Below are 23,741 nucleotides of genomic sequence, written 5' to 3' on the forward strand. Positions count from 1 at the left end.
ATTTGCATTTTTATGCTACTCCTTTCTCTTTGCTAATCTCTTTGATAATGGAGTAATAGAAATTATTAATATTATCTTGTACCATATAGAAAAGATAATATAGGGATTTGGGGTGGGACCTGTTTTATCATTTTATACTCTATAAGAAAACTAAAAATCAAATATTAACAAGAAAAGTCAAAGTCTATATAGAAAAGGGAACTGGAGGCCAGGTTGAAGCTAAACTCAAAAAACCCAAATATCTATCTAAATACTCAACAACCCCATCAACCAAATGAACCGCGCCTTGGAATTCTGTTATACTCTCCTTCAAAAAAAGATTGTATAAAAAGAGAAAGGAAGAATAACATTACAAGGGGAAGAGAATCAAAGCCACCCCAGAAGTTGTGTTTCCCTTTCCCTGAATCTTGAAACCCCATATAGGAAACCTTACAAAGATTGCATTTTTATTTTAAAAAGCAACACCAGAAGTTTGTTTTTAATCTTTCTGAATCAAGAAACCTCAGGTACAATCAAAACCCATATAAGAAACCTTACAAAGATTCAATTTTTTTACTTTCAATCTAAAAAAAACAAGAAATAGAAAATGGTGGAGGAGGATGGTGAAGGTGAACCGAAGGGTTTCGTTTCAAGAAAATCTGAGCCGTCCAATTGGTGGACAACTTTCAATCGAGATCTAATGGCAGGGGCATTGATGGGGGGTGCTGTGCACACGATTGTGGCACCAATTGAGAGAGCTAAGCTATTGTTGCAGACTCAAGAAAGCAATATAGCCATATTGAGTGGTCCGCACAGGAGGTTTAAGGGCATGTTTGATTGCATAGTACGTACTGTTAAGGAAGAAGGGGTTCTTTCTCTTTGGAGGGGCAATGGTAGCAGTGTCCTCAGATATTACCCTTCTGTTGCTCTCAACTTCTCTCTTAAGGTAAACTACTCTTCTCACTATTCACATTTCAACTCATTTTGTGTTTCTGTAACATTGGCAAGAAATGGATTTCTTTTTATTGAACATTTGCTTTGTAACTTCTTGTGTCTGTGAATCCCTGAACTAATTATTCTGTGAAAAGCAACTGTAAAGTTGTTTCTATGTGACCTATAGGTCACAAGTTCGAGCAGTGGAAGCAGCCACTTATGCTTGCATTACATCGTGCCCCTTGGGGTGCGGCCCTTCCCCGGACCCTCCGTGAATGCGGGATGCTTTGTGCACGGGCTGCCCACCAATTTCAATAATGTATGATGATATTGAAAGTTCGCTACATTTAGTTGACTTGATATTCCTGTTGGTTATTGATTTCATTTGACAGTTCTTTATATTGGTAAATGTAAATGTTTATAGCTGATTAAGAGTTCGGAATTCTATTCTGTCAAGGTGAATAAAGGCATACTGTCACTTGATTTCATGAAATGGAAACTATATTTTTCTTTGGTAGTCTTGAGCACAAGTATGCTGAAGTTTCGAAATGTTGGTTGTGTTGGAAGAAAGTGACATATGCGTACAAAATGTGGTTCTTTTTTGAATGGTTTAGAGGATAAGGTAGCATGACTTCTCAGAGAGACTTTTATCACTGCGAGTAAGATCCAAGTTTTAGTCTTTTATTTTTGTCCTTCTCAATAGTTTATCACTAATCTGGTGCCTGCTTCCAACTCCTTCCCATATCTCTACCTGTAAACATCAAGTCCACTCTAATTTGGTCATCCTTTTTGTCTTTAAAATGCTTAGAACAAAATTGTTGCTTCTGAGGTATCAGAAATTGAAAAACCAGATCGATTTTTTATGCTTCTGGAAACATGACGCTATAAACAAAATCAGCGTTTTTTCAGCAAGAAATCAACTTCCATCTGATGACCTTTCTGTGTTCAAGTATAACTTTCCTAGTTGGATTAGTGACTGTTCAATCATATAAGTTTCTTTATTTTCTCAAATGCTAGGTTGCTTTTTGGAGAAGAGGCTTTTAAATAACAATGGCAATGGGGCGGTTTTGTCTTATCCCGCTTCAACACAGTGCTGTTCCTCAGGCTCAATAACCCACTAACGATCTGTCCTGCATACCCCTTAACTACCCTCTTCCGCAAAATCACCTCCAGCTTTCTTTCCTAGTTCATATGTTCTCTCTAAGGATATCCAGAAAATCCAGCAACCATGAAGATAAATAGACCTGGAATTTCATCTAAAGATCATTTACTAATCATTCTTGGAAGAGAGTTTATGCATCCAACACCAACCTCCTCTAGAAACTAGACGTTTGTAGTTTTAGGCGTCAAATTCTTATCAACTCTTTTCTTCTTCGGGTTGGCTGCAGCAATGTTGATCCACTGCATTCAAATTCTTCTGTACAAGGGATTTGTTTCGGGTGATTGAAAGAGTTTGGTTAGAGGAATTTTCTGTAGAGAAAAACTTTTGGAAGTGGAGGGACTTGAAGGAAAGGCTGTTATGGATGAGGGTGGAAAGTGCCACCTATGTGTGGTATTTTCAGCTGAGAATTGGGCATGCTGCTGTAAAAGGAGAGGGATGAAGCGCTAATGTTAAGAGAGACTGGAGCCGTTGTTTCGCTCACTTCACTCTGTCCCACCTCGGCTTGCCTTCTTTGAGAGGTTCTCTTTGCTCTGGCGCCGACTAACATCTCCCCATCGCCGCCCCACTTTACTCTACATGTGGCAGGTCATACTCTACCCTGGTCCATTTCCATCTCTTCTTTCATGTTCATTTGGAAAAGCAATGGCCGTCAGTCCTTTCCAGTCTGGACTTCACCACACTGGCTAGATTGGAAGTACCAAAGCTAAGAGTTTGCTAAATGAAAAAAGCTAAACAGTAGTAATAATAGAAAGAGAAATTAAGAAGTTAAAGGATAAAGAGGAAGAAGGAAGAGGGACGCCTTTGTCAAGAAGTGTGTGAATGTTCCGCTTGCATCTGTATGTAACATATGTCATTGGATTGAATACACCCAAGATTTATTTCAGATCTTGCCCCCTTAGATGCTGGTTCAGCGGTGAAGGAAGTACGATGCAGGATGTGCGGTAGGCATATGTCACAAGTTTGAACCTGCCGCTGACCAAAGTCTGATATTTAAGTGGGAGGAGGGTAGACTGGCAGGCCCATACACCACTGGGCACGAGCCAGCTAACCTACAGGGGATTTCTTGATTATAAAAAGAAAAGAATTATTTTGAATCTTCTGCTAAAGTCTAAGCGGCATTTCATGTGAACATGAAGATGTGAATATCTTGAAAACTAAGGGGACACATCATGAACTAAACAGAGATACTAAAGAAAAATTATGAAAAGACAGAAAGGACATAATAATTTGGTAATGTCATTGATTCTAGCGTAGAGAAAGAATGTTGTCAAGTAATTCAACATTACAACCATGGTAAATATTCAACGCAACCACATCCTAAAGAGAGCATAACGTTACAGTGCATGTGTAATCTATTAGAAGGCTCTCATCATTTTCTTCTAATGCTGTCGTGCTCGAATCATGTTCAACTGATTCTGGCATCGGACTCGACTACAACAGTATGTTACCTTAGGGTCAATTGTCTAGGATGGGAATGGAAGGAACAGGATGGAAATAATGGATCTTTAAAAGGCAACTATTTTAATTAGGTCCTTTTTCTTTCTTTCCTGCTCCCTCTGACCTAGAAACCCCTATGTTTTGTTTCCCTTATTCTGGAAGAACGTGTAAGATAATTAATGTTGAGTTACGAGACAAAGCAGTAGCTGTGGTGTCAACATGTTCATGGTATCCATGATTCCTCCTTTATGCATACTACGCGAATAAATGAATTTGGCTTGAAAAGTTTGTGTTAGTTTAAAGTTAGCTCGCTAATACTCTAACTAGCACATTCCACTATCATATTCCAGTGCTGAAGCTAAATTAAAAAGATGAATTGACAGAACTAAGGATGGCTCAGAAATATTTCTATATACAAAAGATAGTCTTTAAAAGAACTTAATCCGTTGCTATATTTGCTTGAATTAGGGCTGTAAAGCTGAAATCTGTCACCCTTCTTGTTCTTGCTGGCAAGTATCTTGATACAGGAGCTAGGAATGACTCTTTGCAAGAAGATTTTTGAGTTCTGAGCTGCATGTTTTACCTGTTTCTCTGTTTTCAATCTTCTGGATTCTCATGTGAAAGGTCATTGGAGAATGGAGATCCATGAAACTTGTTAATACACTAGAAAACAGGCATTTCCAAGGCTTTAGTTTACGTCGTAATAGTCTGTATTGAAAATTGTTTCCTCGATTGTCTGCTAATATAGGAATTGGAAAGCGTTTACACCATAAGTTACAAGTCATTTCGTTATTTCTTTGTTGAAAGAAAAGAGACCCTTCTCCTTACCTTATCAAAAAAAAAAGAAGAAGGGGGAGACCCTTCTCTACATTGTTTTTCTGACATGTTTTTTTTTTTTAAAAAAAAAAAAAATTCTTAACCCACTAAAGGCACTCCAACTCAGTGATATGGGACCCAAAATACCATAAAACACCAGTACAGAAATTGAAGCAAATTTTCCAATTTCAGTTTGTCAGTGACAATCTCATCACAACCCCAATTTCGAAACTTCACTTGCTGAAATGGAGGTCGATTGAGGAGCTTAAGGTGATCGTTCAAGTTTTTCCGGGTTAATAGCTCGAATCAAGGTTTGAAGAATATATGGCTCCACTCCATCATATTTAACTTCCATAGCTTTCAATGGTCAAGATTTTATCCTTGATTCTCATAGCGTTGGCACCCTCTTCTTTCTTTATTTCCTTAGCACTTTTCTTTATGATGTGATTTCTTCTATGGTCTTTGTAACACCGCGATTGTCAGGGGAGGAAGGTGGTTGTACGGTGGATAATATAATGGTGGTGGGGTTAAAGGGTACTCATTTTTTAAGGTGGGAAGGTTGCCAGTTTGTTCGGATTGTTATGGAGCTGATGAAGGATGAAAATAAGTGGTGTTTCAGCGGTAAAGGTGGAAGGTGAACTGGTGGTGTTTCTTGCTTATAGGAATGAGGTGGTTTTTGGAAGGAAGGAGATGGTGTGAAAATTGTGTCGTTAGATTAGAGCTTGTTATGATCTACTAGTTATGGGTGTTTGTGAAAACATCTCAAATATGATGTTTGACACACAATTATTTTTTGGTGGAAAGATGTGGCAGTTTTGTGTAGGTCGAGAGGTGTTTATGGTGGAGATGGACTTAAAATGGTGGTGCAAAAAAGGAGATGAATTATTCTGACATGGACAAAGTACTTTATAATGGAGGAGGTTGAACCAGTTTAGAGTTTTCGGGTGGGTTTTGGTATTAGTGAGGAAAATGGGTTAGGGTGTTTAGAATGCCGCCACATGTCCACCTGAAATGGAGGGGTAAATATGTTTAAATGGGTAACGGTAGGGGTAGAAAGCATCGAAAAGTATAACGAGGGGTACATATAAACCTTTTCTGATAGTACAGAGAGGGACACATAGTTTTCTGACATGTTAAATCCATCATATACTACTTTTTAGGGGTAGTTGTTAAGAGTCAGCAATACTATGATATCCTGTTATTTTCTCTCCTCATTGGCCCGCATGCACAGAGCTTTGAGTCAGATACAGGGTTTAAAACACATTTAATATTGAAGAGATTTTGTCTCAAGAACTGATCGCATGCTTTTCTGAACACAGGATCTCTATAGGAATATCTTACACAGCAACTTTCGAGATGGTCACCTTTTGGCTGGTTCATCGGCTAATTTTGTTGCTGGGTCTGCAGCTGGTTGTACAACATTGATCATCATCTATCCTCTAGATATTGCACATACACGGCTCGCAGCTGACCTTGGTCGGTACGAAACTCGTCAGTTCCGTGGCATTTACCACTTTCTGAGGACAATACATGGGAAAGACGGGATTCGAGGCATTTACAGGGGGCTTCCTGCATCTCTTCATGGAATGATCGTTCACAGAGGGCTTTACTTTGGGGGTTTCGACACCATGAAAGACAAGATGGCCGAGAATTCTGAAGCGGATGTACCATTATGGAAACGATGGGTGGTAGCTCAAGCTGTCACAACATCTGCGGGCCTGTTATCCTATCCATTGGATACAGTTCGGAGGCGAATGATGATGCAATCTGGCTTGGAGAAGCCAATGTACAGAAACACATTGGATTGTTGGTGGAGGATTTACAAGACAGAAGGATTTACTTCATTTTACCGCGGAGCTCTCTCGAATATTTTCAGAAGTACTGGAGCAGCAGCTGTTTTAGTGTTATATGATGAGGTGAAAAAGTTCATGAATTGGAGCGGATTATAGCACAAGATGTTTCAGGTCAATGTTAATCAATGACAAATGGGATTAGAAGATTCAGCCATGGTACAAAGACCAAATTAGATTAGCCTTACTCGGTAAAAGGATGCATTTTGATAGACCTCAAAGGTGACAAATATACAATGGTGTAAACATGTCCAGATTCTTTCCACTTGGTTCACAATAAAAATCAGAACTTTTACTGTTAAAGTTACGCACATTGCAGTCCTTTACCATTTACAATTCCTATTTTGAATTTTGTAGCAAAAATCTTGCCGGAATAGAGGAAAATATTTCCTCAGTGTGAAGAAAAATATTTGCCTTGTGTATTTGCAAGGTGTGGTATATGAGAATGTGCAAGGTGTAATATATGGTATGATATGTTCTGGTGATGTTTTGGATATTAAAGATGTATAACAATGAAATATCTCTAAAAGAAAATGACTTCCTTCCATAGGGAAGGGAAGTCATTTTCCCCATTTTGGTGGAATACATTTTCCATATTTTAAGGTAGCCAAAACATTGAAATTTGAAAACCAAATATTTTACTTCATACCCCAAAGGATTTTGTTCCATAATATCTAAAGAAAATGACTCCATATGCCTTGAATTCACCAGATAAAGCTACTTCCCAAGTTAAATTAGTAAATAATGAGGAATGAGCAATAGAAGTGATAGTTATCAGGAAACTTATGTTTACCAGTTTGCTACAAATAGGAATTATCTCACATGAAAATAGGAATTGTCTCACATATCAGAAAAAATCAACACTGCAAGCTCATGAATCTGCTAAATTGCTGGATAAACCATTTAGCTGCTTGTTCAAAAATAGCAACTGTCTTCCTGCCCAATGGCTATTTTTTAGAGAAACATATAAGATAATAAACAAATAAATAATAAATAAATAAATAAAATCAATATATTAAGCAAATGGTTTCCACAACACAAACTCTGAGCGGCTACTCAAACCGCTACTGTCCGCTAGTTTCTGCACTGCCATTTCCCTGCAATTATCAAAAGTGAAGAAGTGTATTATTTGGACTAAGAGAAGGAAAGATAACAGGAACAACAACAACAACAACCCAATATAATCCCATTAGTGGGGTCTGGGGAGGGTAGTGTGTACGCAGACCTTACCCCTACCCTGAGGTAGGGAAGCTGTTTCCGATAGACCCTCGGCTCCCTCCCTCCAAGAACTCCCCACCTTGCTCTTGGGGTGACTCAAACTCACAACCTCTTGGTTGGAGGTGGAAGGTGCTCACCATTAGAGCAACTCACTCTTGTCTAAGGAAAGATAATAGTAAAATGAACCAAAATTCAAATTTAATATGCTCTTTGGATACCATCACTATAATAGCAGTATGGTCAAGAACAACAAGAAGATGAACTAAAATCTAGATTTAACATGCACCATTTGCAAACAATCACTAGAATAGCAGTAAGATCAAATATCTACTGAAGCTACATCTCAGAATATCTTAGCACTTGTATGCTTAACTGCTGATACTTCAACTTAAGGATCTCCCTTTTTCTCTTCCATGAGGGAGGGAAAATGGGAGGTGGGAAAAGAAATAATTTACCTTATTGGTGTTATTTACATTTCTTACATTCTCTTTTTCCTTCTCATTCTCATCATCCTCTTCTTCATCATTCTCTTCCACATAATATTCCTCTTCCCCATCATCATCGTCGTCATCTTCTTCTACTTCTTCTTCTTCTTCTTCTTCTTCTTCTTCATTGTCAATGGGGACAGCCTCTCCAGTAAACCAAGACACGGCATGAGGAATGATCTTTTCTCGAATGGTTGACCTACAATGACAAAATCAACAGAACAGCTCAGCTTTTGATCAGAAAAATAGCTTAGCAATCAATGTGTGGACATGCACCTCTAGAAAGATTATGCTATTGGACAGTTCAAATATGTTAAGGATATTTTTCCACCTGCCAATACTTGGCAGATATAGGGGGCATGCTTCTTGTTCTTTTTCTTAACTGATGTTTCTAGCTGGAGATGTCATCCTTGAACTTTCTACTCACTCTTTATTCTTAATAGCAACTGTATAAGTTATTACTCGAAGGAATCCGATTTTAGTTTGCACAAAGTTACTAATCCCTGCAGGGCAGTTAAGCTGAAGAAACAAATATCCGACAGGCGACAGCACAAGAAGCTTGTGACCCCTAGCACTGTACATTCAAAGAATACAACAGTGTTTCTTCCAAGAATGTTTAGCATATATCAAATAAAAGATATTGCAGAAAGAGCCACATTATCAAGAATAGCAAAGTTGATGAAGATTGTGAAATTCAGTATAACCATGCTTTTCATGTCATTTCAACTATTCATCTACTTTACACTATCAGTTACTCGGGGGTTGAACAGTCATTAGTACAGAACTTACCCAATCTCATAATCTTGTTCCATCTGACTCTGAAGCAATTCAGCCTTCAAAACATACAGCCCAAAAAGTGAGGCCAATTATCAGCAAGAAGTGGAAAGCAGTCTGCATGTTTTAAATAATGTATTCTACAAAATCACTTACGGTTTCCTCATCAATTTCCTCTGCATCTTCTGGCAGCTGAGGTGGATCAAAAAAATGAAAGAAACTTTCACATTCCTCAGTTTTTATGATTGGTTTTGTATCGTTGGATCCCTTCTTTGGTTTTTTCTTTAGGATCTTCTGTGTCAAACTTTTCCCAGGAAACCATTCGATCTTTGTCCTAAATATATCCAACAAACACATGCATTTAGAAGGAAACAACTTGGAGAGAGTTTTCATATTGGCAAAACAATAATATAGCTGTACCCTATTGCATTCTCAAGGATATGCTCATCCTCGCTAATCATATGATATGTTTTTGTCAGCACAATGTTGCTAAAATAGGGATTTGTATCAAAAAAGAACTCAAGCTTAAAGCCCTTGGCATCTTCAAGTCTACTCCATTTGACGTCTTTCAGATACTGGAGCGCACCTTCATCTCGCTCAGTAATCTGATATATACGCAGACTGGTTAATCAGTAGAACAAGCTATAGCAGAGAAATTAAATGGAATATCAAACTCCGGTTACCTCCTTAGAAATTGCTTCATTATTTTTCATTGCCAGCAGCCAGAAATGGGGGATACCTTTATCTGCATGCAAGACACATTATTCATCAGATACAAAACCAGAAATATAGCAAACCATAGGACTGAAAACATGATTGACTCGCAAAAGAATACCTCCTGCTGATTCATTGGTTTCTTTATCTACTGTACCCTCATTTTCAGCTTCAACCACGCCATTCACAATTTCATATCGCTGCATATGCACCAAAGAATATGTTTCAGCAGCTATACATATATGTATACAACACACACACACACACACAAAAAAAAAAAGAAAAAAAAAAAAACCTCACCTTGCTGTAAATTGGCTCATACAACTTCTGGAACTTTGCTTCCAAAGCTGCCCTCTCCTCAAGGAACTGTCCTTCTAATTCATCATATTGGCCCTGCATATATCATGTCAGAGATCAAGGATTGAAACGAATATGGGAAGGAAAACAAAATTTTGATATTTATACCCGACTAGGCTTTGAATTCAAGCAACTAAAACAGAGACAACAGATAGAAACAAAATGACATAAAACCAAACGAGGCAACAACACGTCTTTTTCTTGATTGTCTCAACACCAACTATAGTTTAACCATAAGACTAACTTCACTAGTTATAAAACTAAACTCAATTAGTTGATGCAAATAATGGTTACACAATGATCTGCTTTATTGTGATAGAATAATTGGATAGCTAGAAATGCATTGAGGAATCAACTTCTTAATATGATACCTGAAAGTGCATAATTACAAATAATGCCAAGAAAAGAGTGCAATCAGGATCAAGCTCACTATGTAAAACTTCAAATAAGCATTATCAGGTAGATGAAATTCTTTGCGATTAGAGTAAAACCTGAATCTCTCTGAGGACATCAACACGTTTCCTAATATTTGGGGGGAGTTTTTCCAGAAAACCAGAATGATCCTTTGCCAAATCATGAAGCTTGGTCTGCAGCAGATTTAACCAAAAAACACAAGATATATCACTAATAACATACATTGTCTAGCAAGTAACTTAGCAGGACAAAAAGAGTACCTTGATGGCATTTACAAGATCTGCACGATCCTCAGCAGAAAGAACTAAAAAAAACAATAATAACAGATAATAAAATCAAAATGTGAATCAGTTAGCAAATGATCTCATATTCATTAAGGTTAATAGTTTCATACCAGCAGTGGCAGCAGGGAGATCAGATTCTACATTATAAGCTGTATTGACCTGATCCTTTTGATCACTCATAGTTGTTACTAGTAAATTCTGAGAAATCCAAGAAAGTTTGATAATTGGTGTGCAAGAACAATTAGGCAGATTAAAATAAAAGTCAAATTGTAGCTAAGAAGAAGAGAAAAAAAAGAAAAATCTTTGAGGACAGAAAGAAAGCACACGTTGCTGATGTTTCTGGTGTAATTAGATATGTGATGATTTGTGTCAACTTTGTCACTGTTGACTCCTGCCAGCACACTTGGACTGTCAGCTGTTCACAGTTCACTCCATATCAGCAACATTTTACATTTTTTTTTATAGATAGTGGAGCTTTAAAGCAAAGGTAAAGTTGACCTAACGGTCACGGTTCAAGCCCTGAAAGCAACCACTAATACTTGTACTAGGTTAGGCTGTCTACATTACATTCTTGGGGTGCTACCTTTCTTCGGACTCTGTGTGAATGTGAGATATTTTGTGTAATGGACTGTCCTTTTTAATAATTATTAATTTGTGTGATATATAATATACTTATATTATGTATAATATTCTAATAGTATTTTTGTATTTTTCATTATGAAATTATGAGTTCTATTTATTAACTAAAATTTCCTACATGAGAAATTTAATTAGTATATATATTTTTACGCTATCATTTGATTTTTCTTTTTTAGTATTTTAAATTAGTATATATATTTTAACTTTATCACTTGATTCTTTTTTAGTATTCTTCCTTTATGACTATTTGTTTATTATGATTTTAGTTATGTGTATATGTACGACTTTTCTCATCATAATTCTAATTGTAAGTCTTATATTTATATATTTTCCCATAATTTGTTTTTGGTTCCTTGCTTATCTAATTGTATTATCCATTATTTAATATTATGAAATTGACATATAAATATTTAATAAATTGCCATTTTATTATAATACAATGAATATAATTTTGTATTACCCTTGAAATTTAACTTGACTTTATCCTGTATGACTTTCTCAAATTATTTTGATAGTTAAATTTATCAATAATATTTTCAAGTATTATTTATTTACTTAATTTTATCAAATAAATTTAAAGTGTGGATAGAATCACATTATATCTATTCTTCTCTTTATACATTTGTTTTTGTTCGACAATATTTAATCTTTTTCATTTAGGGGTTATACAATATTATTGTATTATTATTCTAAATGGGTGGTGTTGAATTAGTTCAAAGGTTAAATAGAGAAGTTCTTTTATTATATGTCATAAATCTACTAATTATTATAATCATGATTATTTTTGTATTATTTTCAATAAGAAAATAAACTGAATTCTTCTTCCCGTTTGTATTTAATATAAATTACTTTATATGTATTTGAAATTGTCGTCTTGTGATTTTTTACTGTTAAAAATTGGGACTTTTTTGATAAATACTTTATTTTTATGTTTCTAATTGCCAGCTTGTGCTTTTTTATTGTTAAAAGTTGGTTCTTTTCTTACACACAACTTTATCTTTGTTTCACATTGTCGCATTGTTTTTTTTAAGTTGGGACTTTTCTGTAAAATCCTCTTGTGTTATTATTTGTGGATGTAGGTGTCACGACCCCAAATTCACCTTCCGTAGGATGTCTTGATGGCACCTAATCTCTATGTCACGACCCATTTTCATATATAGGTCGTGATGACGCCCAACACTACAGCTAGGCAAGCTAACTTAATAAATTAAGCATATATTGACAAAATTTAAAATCAAGAAAATAATAAAACCCAAATTCTACCAAAGTGTGTGCCAACACCTGGTGTCACAAGTGTATGGGCATCTAGTAGATTATAAAAAACTTCAAATACTCTCTAAAATAAAAATAGACAGAATGAAAATACAAGGAGAGACACTAGTAGCTGCAGAACGGCTCAGAAAGTGCAGCTCACCACTATGCCCCTGGATAACGTGGGTGTAAGATGATAGGTCCCCCACTAGTACTTGCCTCAGGTCCTGCACAAAAAATATGTGCAGCAAGTGCAGTATGAGTACGAAAACAACGTGTACCCAGTAAGTATCAAGCCTAATCTCGAAGTGGCAGAGACGAGATAGCCGACTTTGACACTCACTATGGATCAATAATAATAATTGAAATACAACTAGGATATTTAAATCAACATGATTTACAGAATTTAAAATAATTTATTTAATCAGCGGAAATAATCAAATTCCTTCAAATGCAACAATTCTCAATATATTAATTAAATTCCTTCAATTCAAATAATTTCTAATTTATCAATTAAATGTCATTTACAGGAATAACAATTAATTCTTTAACAAGCAAGAATAATAATTCATTAAATTTCAAGGATTTTACAATTTATCAATTTGCTTCACAAGCTAAAATAAGCTATTAAAGTATCATGTAATTATTATTATAATTAAGCACGATTTCTGCCGAGGACGTACGGCCCGATCCAGAGTGTCGTGTACACTGCCGAGGGACGTGCGGCGCGATCCATAGATGCATCTATCCTGCCGAGGCGTTCGGCTCGCTCCACAAGAAAGGAGGACATTTTTATTTGTACCTCCGGAAAGAGAGTATATTTATTAAAAGATAAATTCGGGAGGAAGGACAATTTCTTTTAACAATTAATTGATTTAAACTGAAAATCAAGCATATGAGATTTTCATCCTTTAATATCTTTATCTAACAATTCACAATATATTCATATATATATATATATATATATATATATATATATATATATATATATATATATATATATATATATATATATATATATATATATATATATATATAATATCAATTTAATATTAATTAATAAGGGAATATAATTTATACAAGTAATTCATGCTTTGAGTCTTAAACTACCCGGACATTAGCATTTATAGTAGCTACGCACGGACTCTCGTCACCTCGTGCGTACGTAGCCCCCGCAATTAGCAACAATTATTCAATTTAATCCCTATGGGGTAATTTCCCCCTCACAAGATTAGACAAGAGACTTACCTCGTCTCAAAGTCCACTTTCCGATTATCGCGTCGCGTAAAATTCTCGATTCAATGCCAAAAAATCCGAAACTATCCAAAAGCTATATAAAATAATTAATATATGTTCAACAATTCGAAATTCATCTATTAAATAAATTACCCTATCCAAAATGGTAAAATTCCTAAAATTTACCCCGGACCCACATGCCCGGACTCCAAAATTTTTCGGATGAAAGCGTTACCCATAATCTCAAGAACTCAAATATATAATTTCTATCCAATTCCATAACCATTTTCATGGTTAAAATTTCATTTTTATAAAAATCTAGATTTTTCACCTAAACCCTTCATTTCTAAGATTTACTAGTTATAATCTACCCATAATTTATGTATTTAACTCAAGGGTGTAGAATTAATTTACCTCAAAGTTGTTAGTTGAAAACTCCTCACAAAGAGCTCTGAAATCGCGCAAACATGGAGGAAAAATGAACAAAAATGGACTGAGCTTCGTCCATTTTAAGGTTCTGCCCAGACAGATTTTTTTCGCACCTGCGGAAGGTGTTCGCACCTACGGAAAAGCCTCACAGGTGCGAGATTTTTCCTCTTGGACTGGCTCCGCACCTGCGCCAAAAGGACCGCACTTGCGCGTCCGCTTCTGCGCCAAATTCTTCGCATCTGCGATGGCTAGGCAGATCCTCCCCTTCGCACCTGCGGCTGGTGGCTCGCACCTGCAGCTGACCATGCGCAGGTGCGATCATACCAGAAGCTGGAAGCTTCAGCTATTCTTCAAAATTCCAAAATTGATCCGAGGCTCGTCCGGTTAACACTCGGGGCCCCCGGAGCCCCGCCCGAACATACCAACAGGTTTGAAATCATAAAACAAACTCACTCAAACTCACGGAATGTGTAAAACAACATCAAATCTAAGAATCATACCCCAAACCAAATTGAATCAAACTTAAGAACTTCAAGTTCTTCAATTTACTTCCAATGCGCCGAAATATACTTAAACTAATCGGAATGACACGAAATTTTACGTGCAAGTCTTAAATCACTATACGGAACTATTCCCAAACTCGAAATTCCAAACGGACCTCAATTACTCAAAAACCTCCCCCAAACCAAATTTAAAGAATTTTAAACCTTCAAATAGTTGATTTTTACTATTTAAGCATCAAAACGCTCCCGGGTTATCCAAAACTCGATTCGGACATACGCCAAAGTCCAAAATCATCATACGAATCTATTGGAGCAGTCAAATCCCGATTCCGGGGTCGTTTTATCAAAATGTTGACCGAAGTCAAACTTGTCCATTTAAAGCTAACTTAAGGAACCAAGTGTTCCGATTTCAACCCAAACGCTTCCAAATCCCGAACCAACCATCCCCGCAAGTCATAAATTAATAAAAGCATATTCGGGGAGTTTTATTTTAGGGAACGGGTTTCTAAAAGTTAAAATGACCGGTTGGGTCATTACATTCTCCACCTCTTAAACAAACGTTCGTCCTCGAACGGGTTTAGAATAATACCTGGAGTGCTAAATAAGTGTGGATATTTGCTCCACATGTCCTCCTCGGCCTCCCAAGTCGCTTCCTCGACTGGTTGGCCCCTCCACTGGACCTTTACTGCAAAAATCCTCTTGGACCTCAACTGGCGAACTTGTTTATCAACAATGGCAAATGGCTCTTCTTCATAACCCAAACTCTTATCTAACTGAACTGTGCTGAAGTCCAACACATGTGATAGGTCGGCATGATACTTCCGGAGCATAGATACATGGAAAACCGGATGAACTCCCGATAGACTGGGAGGCAATGCAAGCTCATAAGTAACCTCCCCAACTCGTCTCAACACCTCAAATTGGCCTATAAACCTTGGGCTCAACTTGCCCTTCTTCTCGAATCTCATAATTCCCTTCATCGGCAAAAACTTCAAGAGAACTTTTTCACCTACCATAAATGATAAATCACGCGCTTTCTGATCCGCGTAACTCTTCTGTCTTGACTGTGCTATACGAAGTCGCTCCTGAATCAACTTTACCTTTTCCAAGGCATCCTTTACCAAATCAGTACCATATAACTTAGCCTCACGGGGCTCAAACCATCCGATAGGTGAATGACATCGACGACCATATAAAGCCTCAAATGGAGCCATCTCGATGCTGGATTGGTAACTGTTATTATAAGCAAACTCGGCCAAAGGCAGGAAACGATCCCACTAACCTCCAAAGTCAATCACACATGCTCTGAGCATATCCTCCAAAATCTGAACTGTCCGCTCTAACTGCCTATCGGTCTGCGGATGAAAGGTTGTGCTGAGCTCTACCCTGGTCCCTAATTCACTATGTATTGCTCTCCAAAAATGTGAAGTAAACCAAGGGCCTCTATCTGATATGATGGAAATTGGCACACCGTACAACTGAACTATCTCCTAAATATAAATCTGGGCCCATCTTTCTGAAGTATACGTAGTCACAGCAGGAATAAAATGTGCCGACTTGGTCAACCTGTCAACAATTACCCAAACTGCATCAAACTTCCTCAAGGTTCGCGGCAACCCAACTACAAAGTCCATAGTGATTTGTTCCCATTTCCATTCCGGTATAGTCATCTGCTGAAGTAGGCCACCCGGCCTTTGGTGCTTATATTTAACTTGTTGGCAATTTAGACACCTAGCTACATACTCAACTATGTCCTTTTTCATTCGTCGCCACCAATAATGCTGCCTCAAGTCACGATACATCTTTGTAGCACCTGGATAAATAGAGTACCGAGAACTGTGTGCCTCCTCCAGGACCGTTTTCCTCAGTTCGTCCATATTAGGAACAGACATACGATCCTGGAGTCGCAAAACACCATCCGCACCAATAGTAACTTCCTTGGCGCCACCTCGTAGTACAGTTTCTCGAAGAACCATTAAATGTGGGTCATCATATTGGCGAGCCCCGATCTGCTCAAATAGTGAAGACTGAGCTACGACACATGCAAGAACTCGGCTGGGCTCTGAAATATCCAGCCGCACAAGTCTGTTGGCCAAGGACTGGATATCCAAAGATAATGGCCTCTCTTCTGCTGAAATGAAAGCCAAACTACCCATACTCTCCGCCTTTCTACTCAAGGGATCTGCAACTATATTTGCTTTACCTGGATGATATAGGATATTAATATCATAATCTTTTAGTAATTCCAGCCATCTGCGCTGCCTCAAATTTAGGTCCCTCTGCTTGAACAAATGCTGCAAACTGTGATGATCAGTATAAACTTCACAGGACACCCCATAAAGATAATGCCTCCAAATCTTTAGAGCGTGAACAATCGCAGCTAACTCCAAATCATGTACTGGATAATTCTTCTCGTGGGGCTTCAACTGACATGAAGTATATGCAATAACTCGCCCTTCCTGCATTAATACACAACCCAAACCAACGTGTGAAGCATCGCAATACACTGTATACATTCCTGAACCGGAAGGTAACAATAACACTGGTGCTGTAGTCAATGCTGTCTTGAGCTTCTGAAAGCTTGACTCACAATCATCGGACCATCGGAACTGAACACCCTTCTGGGTTAAGACGATAATAACCTGCTAAACCCAAAAAACTCCTGATCTCAGTCGCTGAAGTGGGACGATGCCAATTCTGAACTGCCTCAATCTTTTTGGGATCAACCTTAATACCATCACCCGATACAATATGCCCCAAAAATGCTACAGACTCTAGCCAAAACTCACATTTGGAGAACTTAGCATATAGCTTTTGTTCCCGCAATGTATGAAGCACTACTCTCATATGTTGCTCGTGTTCCTCCTTACTGCGCGAGTAGATCAAAATGTCATCAATGAAGACAATGACAAACGAATCAATATATGGCCTGAATACCCTGTTCATCAGATCCATAAACGCTGCCAGAGCATTAGTTAAACTGAAAGACATTAACAGAAACTCATAATGACCATATCTAGTACGGAAAGCAGTTTTCGGAACATCCGAATCTCGAATCTTCAACTGATGATACCCCGACCTCAAGTCGATCTTAGAGAACACCTTAGCACACTGCAACTGGTCAAATAGATCATCAATATGCGGCAACGGGTACTTGTTCTTAATAGTGACTTTGTTCAATTGGCGATAATCAATACACATTCGCATTGTTCCATCCTTCTTTTTCACAAATAATACCGGTGCACCCCAAGGCAATACACTCGGTCTGACGAACCCTTTGGATAATAACTCTTCAAGCTGTTCTTTCAATTCTTTCGGAGCCATGCGATACGGTGGGATAGATATAGGCTGAGTATCTGGAGCCAAGTCAATACAGAAATTAATATCCCGATCAGGTGGCATACCTAGAAGATCTGAAGGAAATACATCGGAGAACTCCCGAACTACTGGCACTGAATCAATAGCCGGAGTCTCTGTAGTAGTATCCCGAACATAGGCTAGATAAGCCAAACAACCCTTCTCAACCATGTGTTGAACCTTTATAAAAGAAATAACCCGATTAAATGAACTAACCGACGAACCCTTCCACTCCAGCCTAGGCAAAGATAGAATAGCCAAGGTAACAGTTTTGGCATGACAATCTAGAATAGCATGATATGGAGATAACCAGTTCATACCCAGAATAATTTCAAAATGGATCATCTCGAGCAATAAGAGATCTACTCTAGTTTCATAACCACAGAATGTAATAATACAAGACCGGTAGATCCGGTTCACAATAACAGAATGGCCTACCCGAGTGGACACATAAACAAGAGTTCTCAAGGACTCACGAGAAACACCCAGGAATAGAGCAAATAGAGATGACACATATGAATACGTGGATCCTGGATCAAATAATACTGAGGCATCTTTGCCGCAAATAGAAATAATACATGTAAGTAATCACAGCATCTGAGGCCTCTACATCCGGTCTAGCTGTAAAAGCATAGAACCGAGCTGGAGCGCCAACTGGCTAGCCTCTGCCTGGCAGACCTCCTCCTCTAGGACGACCCTTACCCACCTGTCCTCCACCTCTTGGTGGTCAGACTACTGGTGGAGCAACTGGTCCGGTAAGCATAGGTTGCTGACCCTGCTGTACTGGTCTACCCCGAAGCCTGGGAAAAAACCTTCGTATATGACTGGGATCCCCGCACTCATAACAACTCTTCGGTGCGATGGGTTGCTGACGAAGAGTCTGGACCTGGGGACCTGAATATCCACTGGGAGAACCCTGAATAGCTGGTGGGCGGTAGGAACTCTCTGGTATAGTACTGAGATAAGGTCGCACTGGAGCACCTCGAGGAGGTGGTGGTGCTGGAAATAGGGGTCTGCTGGACTGCCCCCTCACAAACTGACGTCTGCCCACAGACGGAGCACCTCTGAACTCTCCAGAGTACCTGAACCACTTATCTCTCATAATTTGCTCTTGGCTCCGCTGACGCACACCCTCAATCCTCCGGGCTATCTCCACAACTTGCTCATAAGAAGTACCCATCTCAACCTTTAGAGCCATAGTGGCCTGAATACCAGTATGTAAACCGGCTACAAACCTCCGCACTCTCTCCGCCTCAGTAGGGAGTATCATAAGTGCATGGTGAGATAATTCAGAAAACCTCGCCTCATAATCAGTCACTGACATCTGACCCTGCTGGAGCTGCTCAAACTGAAACCGCAACTCTTCCCTCTGGGAGGGTGGAATATACTTGTCCAGGAAGATACGAGTGAACCTGTCCCATGTCATAGGAGGAGAATCTGTTGGTCTTCCAAGAACATAAGATTGCCACCATCTAGGGGCTCTGCCCTCTAGCAGAAAAGTAGCAAAGTCTACTCCATGAGACTCCAATATCCTCATGTTGTACAATCTATCCTTGCACCGATCAATGAAGTCCTGTGGATCCTCATGTCACTCACCCCCAAAGACAAGAGGATGTAGTCTAGTCCATCTGTCCAATAATTTCTGAGGATCGGCGGCTACAACTGGCCTGGGCTCAGGTGTAGCTGCTGCCACTGGCTGGGCTCTACCCACGGGTAGTGCATCCTGGGTCTGATATACAGTAGCTGCCTGTCCATGAGCCTGTGCGGTAGGGGTCTGTGCTCCCCCGCCCGCTTGAGATGTGGCTGGGTCTGCCGGAAATAAACCAGCCTGAGTCATATTGTCCATGAATCGCAGCATACGACCCATGACATCCTGAAATCCCGGTGCAAATGTGAAATCCACCGGAGCTGGCTCTGCCACAGGTACCTCATCCTGTTCCTTAACAATGAGGTTCTCTGCTGGACCCACTGGCGGCATAACTGGAACAGTCCTGGGACATCCTCGCCCTTTTCCACGAGCTGGAGCCCTCCATCGGCCTCGGCCTCTAGCAACTGGGGGAGTAGCTCTTCCCTGGTCTGGAACTTCATTTGAGCGCGTTCTCACCATCTGTGAGAGAATAAGAGAAGGATATTTAGTACTACATTAATTGTACGATGGAATATGAAGAAAGGTAATTTCCTAACACCCTATAGCCTCTCGAAGATAAGTACAGACGTCTTCCTTCCGATTCGCAAGACTCTATTAGGCCTGCTCATAAATTGTGAGACCTACGTGAACCTAATGCTCTGATACCATGTTGTCACGACCCATTTTCACCTATAGGTCATGATGGAGCCCAACACTACATCTAGGCAAGGCAGTTTAATAAATTAAGCATATATTGACAAAATTTAAAACCAAAAAAATAATAAAACCCAAATTCTACCAAAGTGTGTGCCAAAACCTGGTGTCACAAGTGTATAGGCATCTAGTAGATTATATAAAACTTTAAATACTATCTGAAATAAAAATAGACAGAATAAAAATACAAGGAGAGACACTAGTAGCTGCAGAACAGCTCAGAAAGTGCAGCTCACCACTATGCCCCTGGATAACGTGGGTGTAAGACGATAGGTCCCCCACTAATACTTGCCTCAGGTCCTGCACAAAAAAAATATGCAGCAAGTGCAGCATGAGTACGGAAACAACGTGTACCCAGTAAGTATCAAGCCTAATCTCGAAGTGGTAGAGACGAGATGGCCGACTTTGACACTCACTATGGATCAATAATAATAATTGAAATACAACTAGGATATTTAAATCAACATGATTTACAGAATTTAAAATAATTTATTTAATCAGCGGAAATAATCAAATTCCTTCAAATGCAACAATTCTCAATATATTAATTAAATTCCTTCAATTCAAATAATTTTCAATTTATCAATTAAATGTCATTTACAGGAATAACAATTAATTCTTTAACAAGCAAGAATAATAATTTATTAAATTTCAAGGATTTTTCAATTTATCAATTAGCTTCACAAGCTGAAATAAGCTATTAAAGTATCGTGTAATTATTATTATTATCAAGCACGATTTCTGCCGAAGACGTACGGCCCGATCCAGAGTGTCGTGTACACTGCCGAGGGACGTGCGACGCGATCCATAGATGCATCTATCCTGCCGAGGCGTTCGGCCCGCTCCACAAGAAAGGAGGACATTTTTATATGTACCTCCGGAAGGAGAGTATATTTATTATAAGATAAATTCGGGAGGAAGGACAATTTCTTTTAACAATTAATTGATTTAAACTGAAAATCAAGCATATGAGATTTCATCCTTTAATATCTTTATCTAACAATTCACAATATTTCCATCCTTTAATATTTTTATCTAACAATTCACAATATATATATAAATATATATCAATTTAATATTAATTAATCAGGGAATATAATTTACACAAGTAATTCATGCTTTGAGTCTTAAACTACCCGGACTTTAGCATTTATAGTAGCTACGCACGGACTCTCGTCAACTCGTGCATACATAGCCCCCGCAATTAGCAACAATTATTCAATTTAATTCCTATGGGGTAATTTTCCCCTCACAAGATTAGACAAGAGACTTACATCGTCTCAAAGTCCACTTTCTGATTATCGTGTCGCGTAAAATTCTCGATTCAATGCCGAAAAATCCGAAACTATCCAAAAGTTATATAAAATAATTAATATATGTTCAACAATTCGAAATTCATCTATTAAATAAATTACCCTATCCAAAATAGTAAAATTTCTAAAATTCACCCCGGGCCCACGTGCCCGGATTCTGGAAATTTTAGGATGAAAACGTTACCCATAATCTCAAGAACTCAGATATATAATTTCTATCCAATTCCATAACCAATTTCGTGGTTAAAATCTCATTTTTATAAAAATCTAGGTTTTTCACCTAAACCCTTGATTTCTAAGATTTACTAGTTATAATCTGCCCATAATTTATGTATTTAACTCAAGGGTGTAGAATTAACTTACCTCAAAATTGTTAGTTGAAAACTTCTCACAAAGAGCTCTGAAATCGCGCAAACATGGAGGAAAAATGAACAAAAATGGACTGAGCTTCGTCCATTTTAAGGTTCTGCCCAGACAGATATTTTTCGCACTTGCGGAAGGTGTTCGCACCTACGGAAAAGCCTCGCAGGTGCGAGATTTTTCCTCTTGGACTGGCTCCGCACCTGCGCCCAAAGGACCGCATCTGCGCCTAATTCTTCGCATCTGCGATGGCCGGGCAGATCCTCCCCTTCGCACCTGCGGCTGGTGGTTCGCACCTGCGAGCTCGCACCTGCGGCTAACCATACGCAAGTGCGATCATACCAGAAGCTGGAAGCTTCAGCTCTTCTTCAAAATTCGAAAATTGATCCGAGCCTCGTACGGTTAAAACTCGGAGCCCCCGGAGCCCCGCCCGAACATACCAACAGGTTTGAAATCATAAAACGAACTCACTCGAACTCACGAAACGTGTAAAACAATATCAAATCTAAGAATCATACCCCATACCAAATTGAATCAAACTTAAGAACTTCAAGTTCTTCAATTTACTTCCAATGCGCCGAAATATACTTAAACTAATCGGAATGACACGAAATTTTGCGTGCAAGTCTTAAATCACTATATGGAACTATTCCCAAACTCGGAATTCCAAACGGACCTCAATTACTCAAAAACCTCCCCCAAACCAAATTTAAAGAATTTTAAATCTTCAAATAGTTGATATTTACTATTTAAGCGTCAAAACGCTCCCGGGTTATCCAAAACCCGATTCGGACATACGCCAAAGTCCAAAATTATAATACGAACCTATTGGAACCGTCAAATCCCGATTCCGGGGTTGTTTTCTCAAAATATTGACCGAAGTCAAACTTATCCATTCAAAGCTAACTTAAGGAACCAAGTGTTCTGATTTCAACCCAAACGCTTCCAAATCCCGAACCAACCATCCCCGCAAGTCATAAATTAATAAAAGTATATTCGGGGAGTTTTATTTTAGGGAATAGGTTTTTTAAAGTTAAAATGACCGGTTGGATCATTAAACTCTAATACTAGGTAAGCCTAACAATTTTTGCGGAAATACATAAAATAAAACTGAAGCCAAATTCTCAACATATGAAATAAATATAAAACCGCAACCCAATAATTTTAATTCCCAAAACCCGGTAGAAATAAGTCAGAAGCTTCTAAGAATTTGTTTTGAATGTCTCAATACATTAGAGTCTAAAGACAAATCAGGAAGACAACGTAATAAGAATAGAAGGGGACTCCGAGTTCTGCGGACGCTAGCAGAAGTACCTTGAAGTCTCCGTGTATAGCTAGTTCACCGATACCTGCTCTGATAGGAAGTACCTGGATATGCACAAAAGATGTGTAGAGTGTAGTATGAGTACACCATAACGGTACCTAGTAAGTGCCAAGCCTAACCTCAGTAGAGTAGTGACGAGGTCAAGTCAGGGCCCTACTGGTTTAAGAGAAAAGTAAGGCAGAAGATATAATAATATTTTTGAAATGACTGAGGATTTAAATAATAAGACATTTCAGAAAATATCAGCACAGTAAATAGAGGTAAACAACAGGGGCAATCCTGAGGTACTGCCTCATAGTCCCAAAAGTAAATATGCAGTACAGGGGAATCTCCCGAGGAACTACCTCGTAGTCCCAAAAGTAAATATGCAGTACAGGGAAATCTCTCGAGGAACCGCCTCGTAGTCCCAAAAATAAATATATAGTACAGGGTAATCTCCCGAGAAACAGTCTCGTAGTCCCAAAAGTAAATATGCAGTACAAGGGGATCTCCTGAGGAACTCCCTCGTAGTCCCAAAAGTAAAGATGCAGCAGGTACTCGGAGGAACAATAATTTTCAGCAAAAA

The 23,741-nt window shown here is 38.6% G+C and overlaps 2 protein-coding genes across 2 annotated transcripts; one reads left to right on the forward strand and one right to left on the reverse strand.

Moving 5' to 3' along the window:
• The first annotated feature begins 220 nt into the window (after window positions 1-220).
• LOC107771226 (putative ADP,ATP carrier protein At5g56450) lies at window positions 221-6,484 on the forward strand. Its single transcript, XM_016590572.2, has 2 exons — window positions 221-925; window positions 5,647-6,484. Exons 1-2 carry the CDS (start codon window positions 587-589, stop codon window positions 6,274-6,276), a joined length of 969 nt encoding a protein of 322 aa, XP_016446058.1. The 5' UTR covers window positions 221-586; the 3' UTR covers window positions 6,277-6,484.
• A 489-nt stretch (window positions 6,485-6,973) lies between these two features.
• On the reverse strand, window positions 6,974-10,769 carry LOC107771225 (nucleosome assembly protein 1;4-like). The gene is made up of 11 exons (XM_016590571.2): window positions 10,534-10,769; window positions 10,400-10,443; window positions 10,217-10,312; window positions 9,669-9,761; window positions 9,490-9,568; window positions 9,338-9,399; window positions 9,075-9,259; window positions 8,811-8,988; window positions 8,670-8,713; window positions 7,851-8,079; window positions 6,974-7,274 (listed from the first exon to the last, which is right to left on the reverse strand). The coding sequence occupies exons 1-11, from the start codon at window positions 10,601-10,603 to the stop codon at window positions 7,242-7,244; spliced, it is 1,113 nt and encodes a 370-aa protein (XP_016446057.1). The 5' UTR covers window positions 10,604-10,769; the 3' UTR covers window positions 6,974-7,241.
• Window positions 10,770-23,741: the final 12,972 nt, after the last annotated feature.

Source organism: Nicotiana tabacum, chromosome 23, assembly GCF_000715075.1.
Source record: "Nicotiana tabacum cultivar K326 chromosome 23, ASM71507v2, whole genome shotgun sequence".
Lineage (NCBI taxonomy): Eukaryota > Viridiplantae > Streptophyta > Magnoliopsida > Solanales > Solanaceae > Nicotiana > Nicotiana tabacum.

Coding starts and splice junctions, on each gene's coding strand:
- LOC107771225 (XM_016590571.2), bottom strand. CDS start 10,603: ATGAGTGATCAAAAGGATCAGGTCAATACAGCTTATAATGTAGAATCT. Junction 8,989..9,074: donor ATCCTTGAGAATGCAATAGG/GTACAGCTATAT, acceptor GGATATATTTAG/GACAAAGATCGAATGGTTTC. Junction 8,714..8,810: donor AGGAAATTGATGAGGAAACC/GTAAGTGATTTT, acceptor TATGTTTTGAAG/GCTGAATTGCTTCAGAGTCA.
- LOC107771226 (XM_016590572.2), top strand. CDS start 587: ATGGTGGAGGAGGATGGTGAAGGTGAACCGAAGGGTTTCGTTTCAAGA. Junction 926..5,646: donor CTCTCAACTTCTCTCTTAAG/GTAAACTACTCT, acceptor TTCTGAACACAG/GATCTCTATAGGAATATCTT.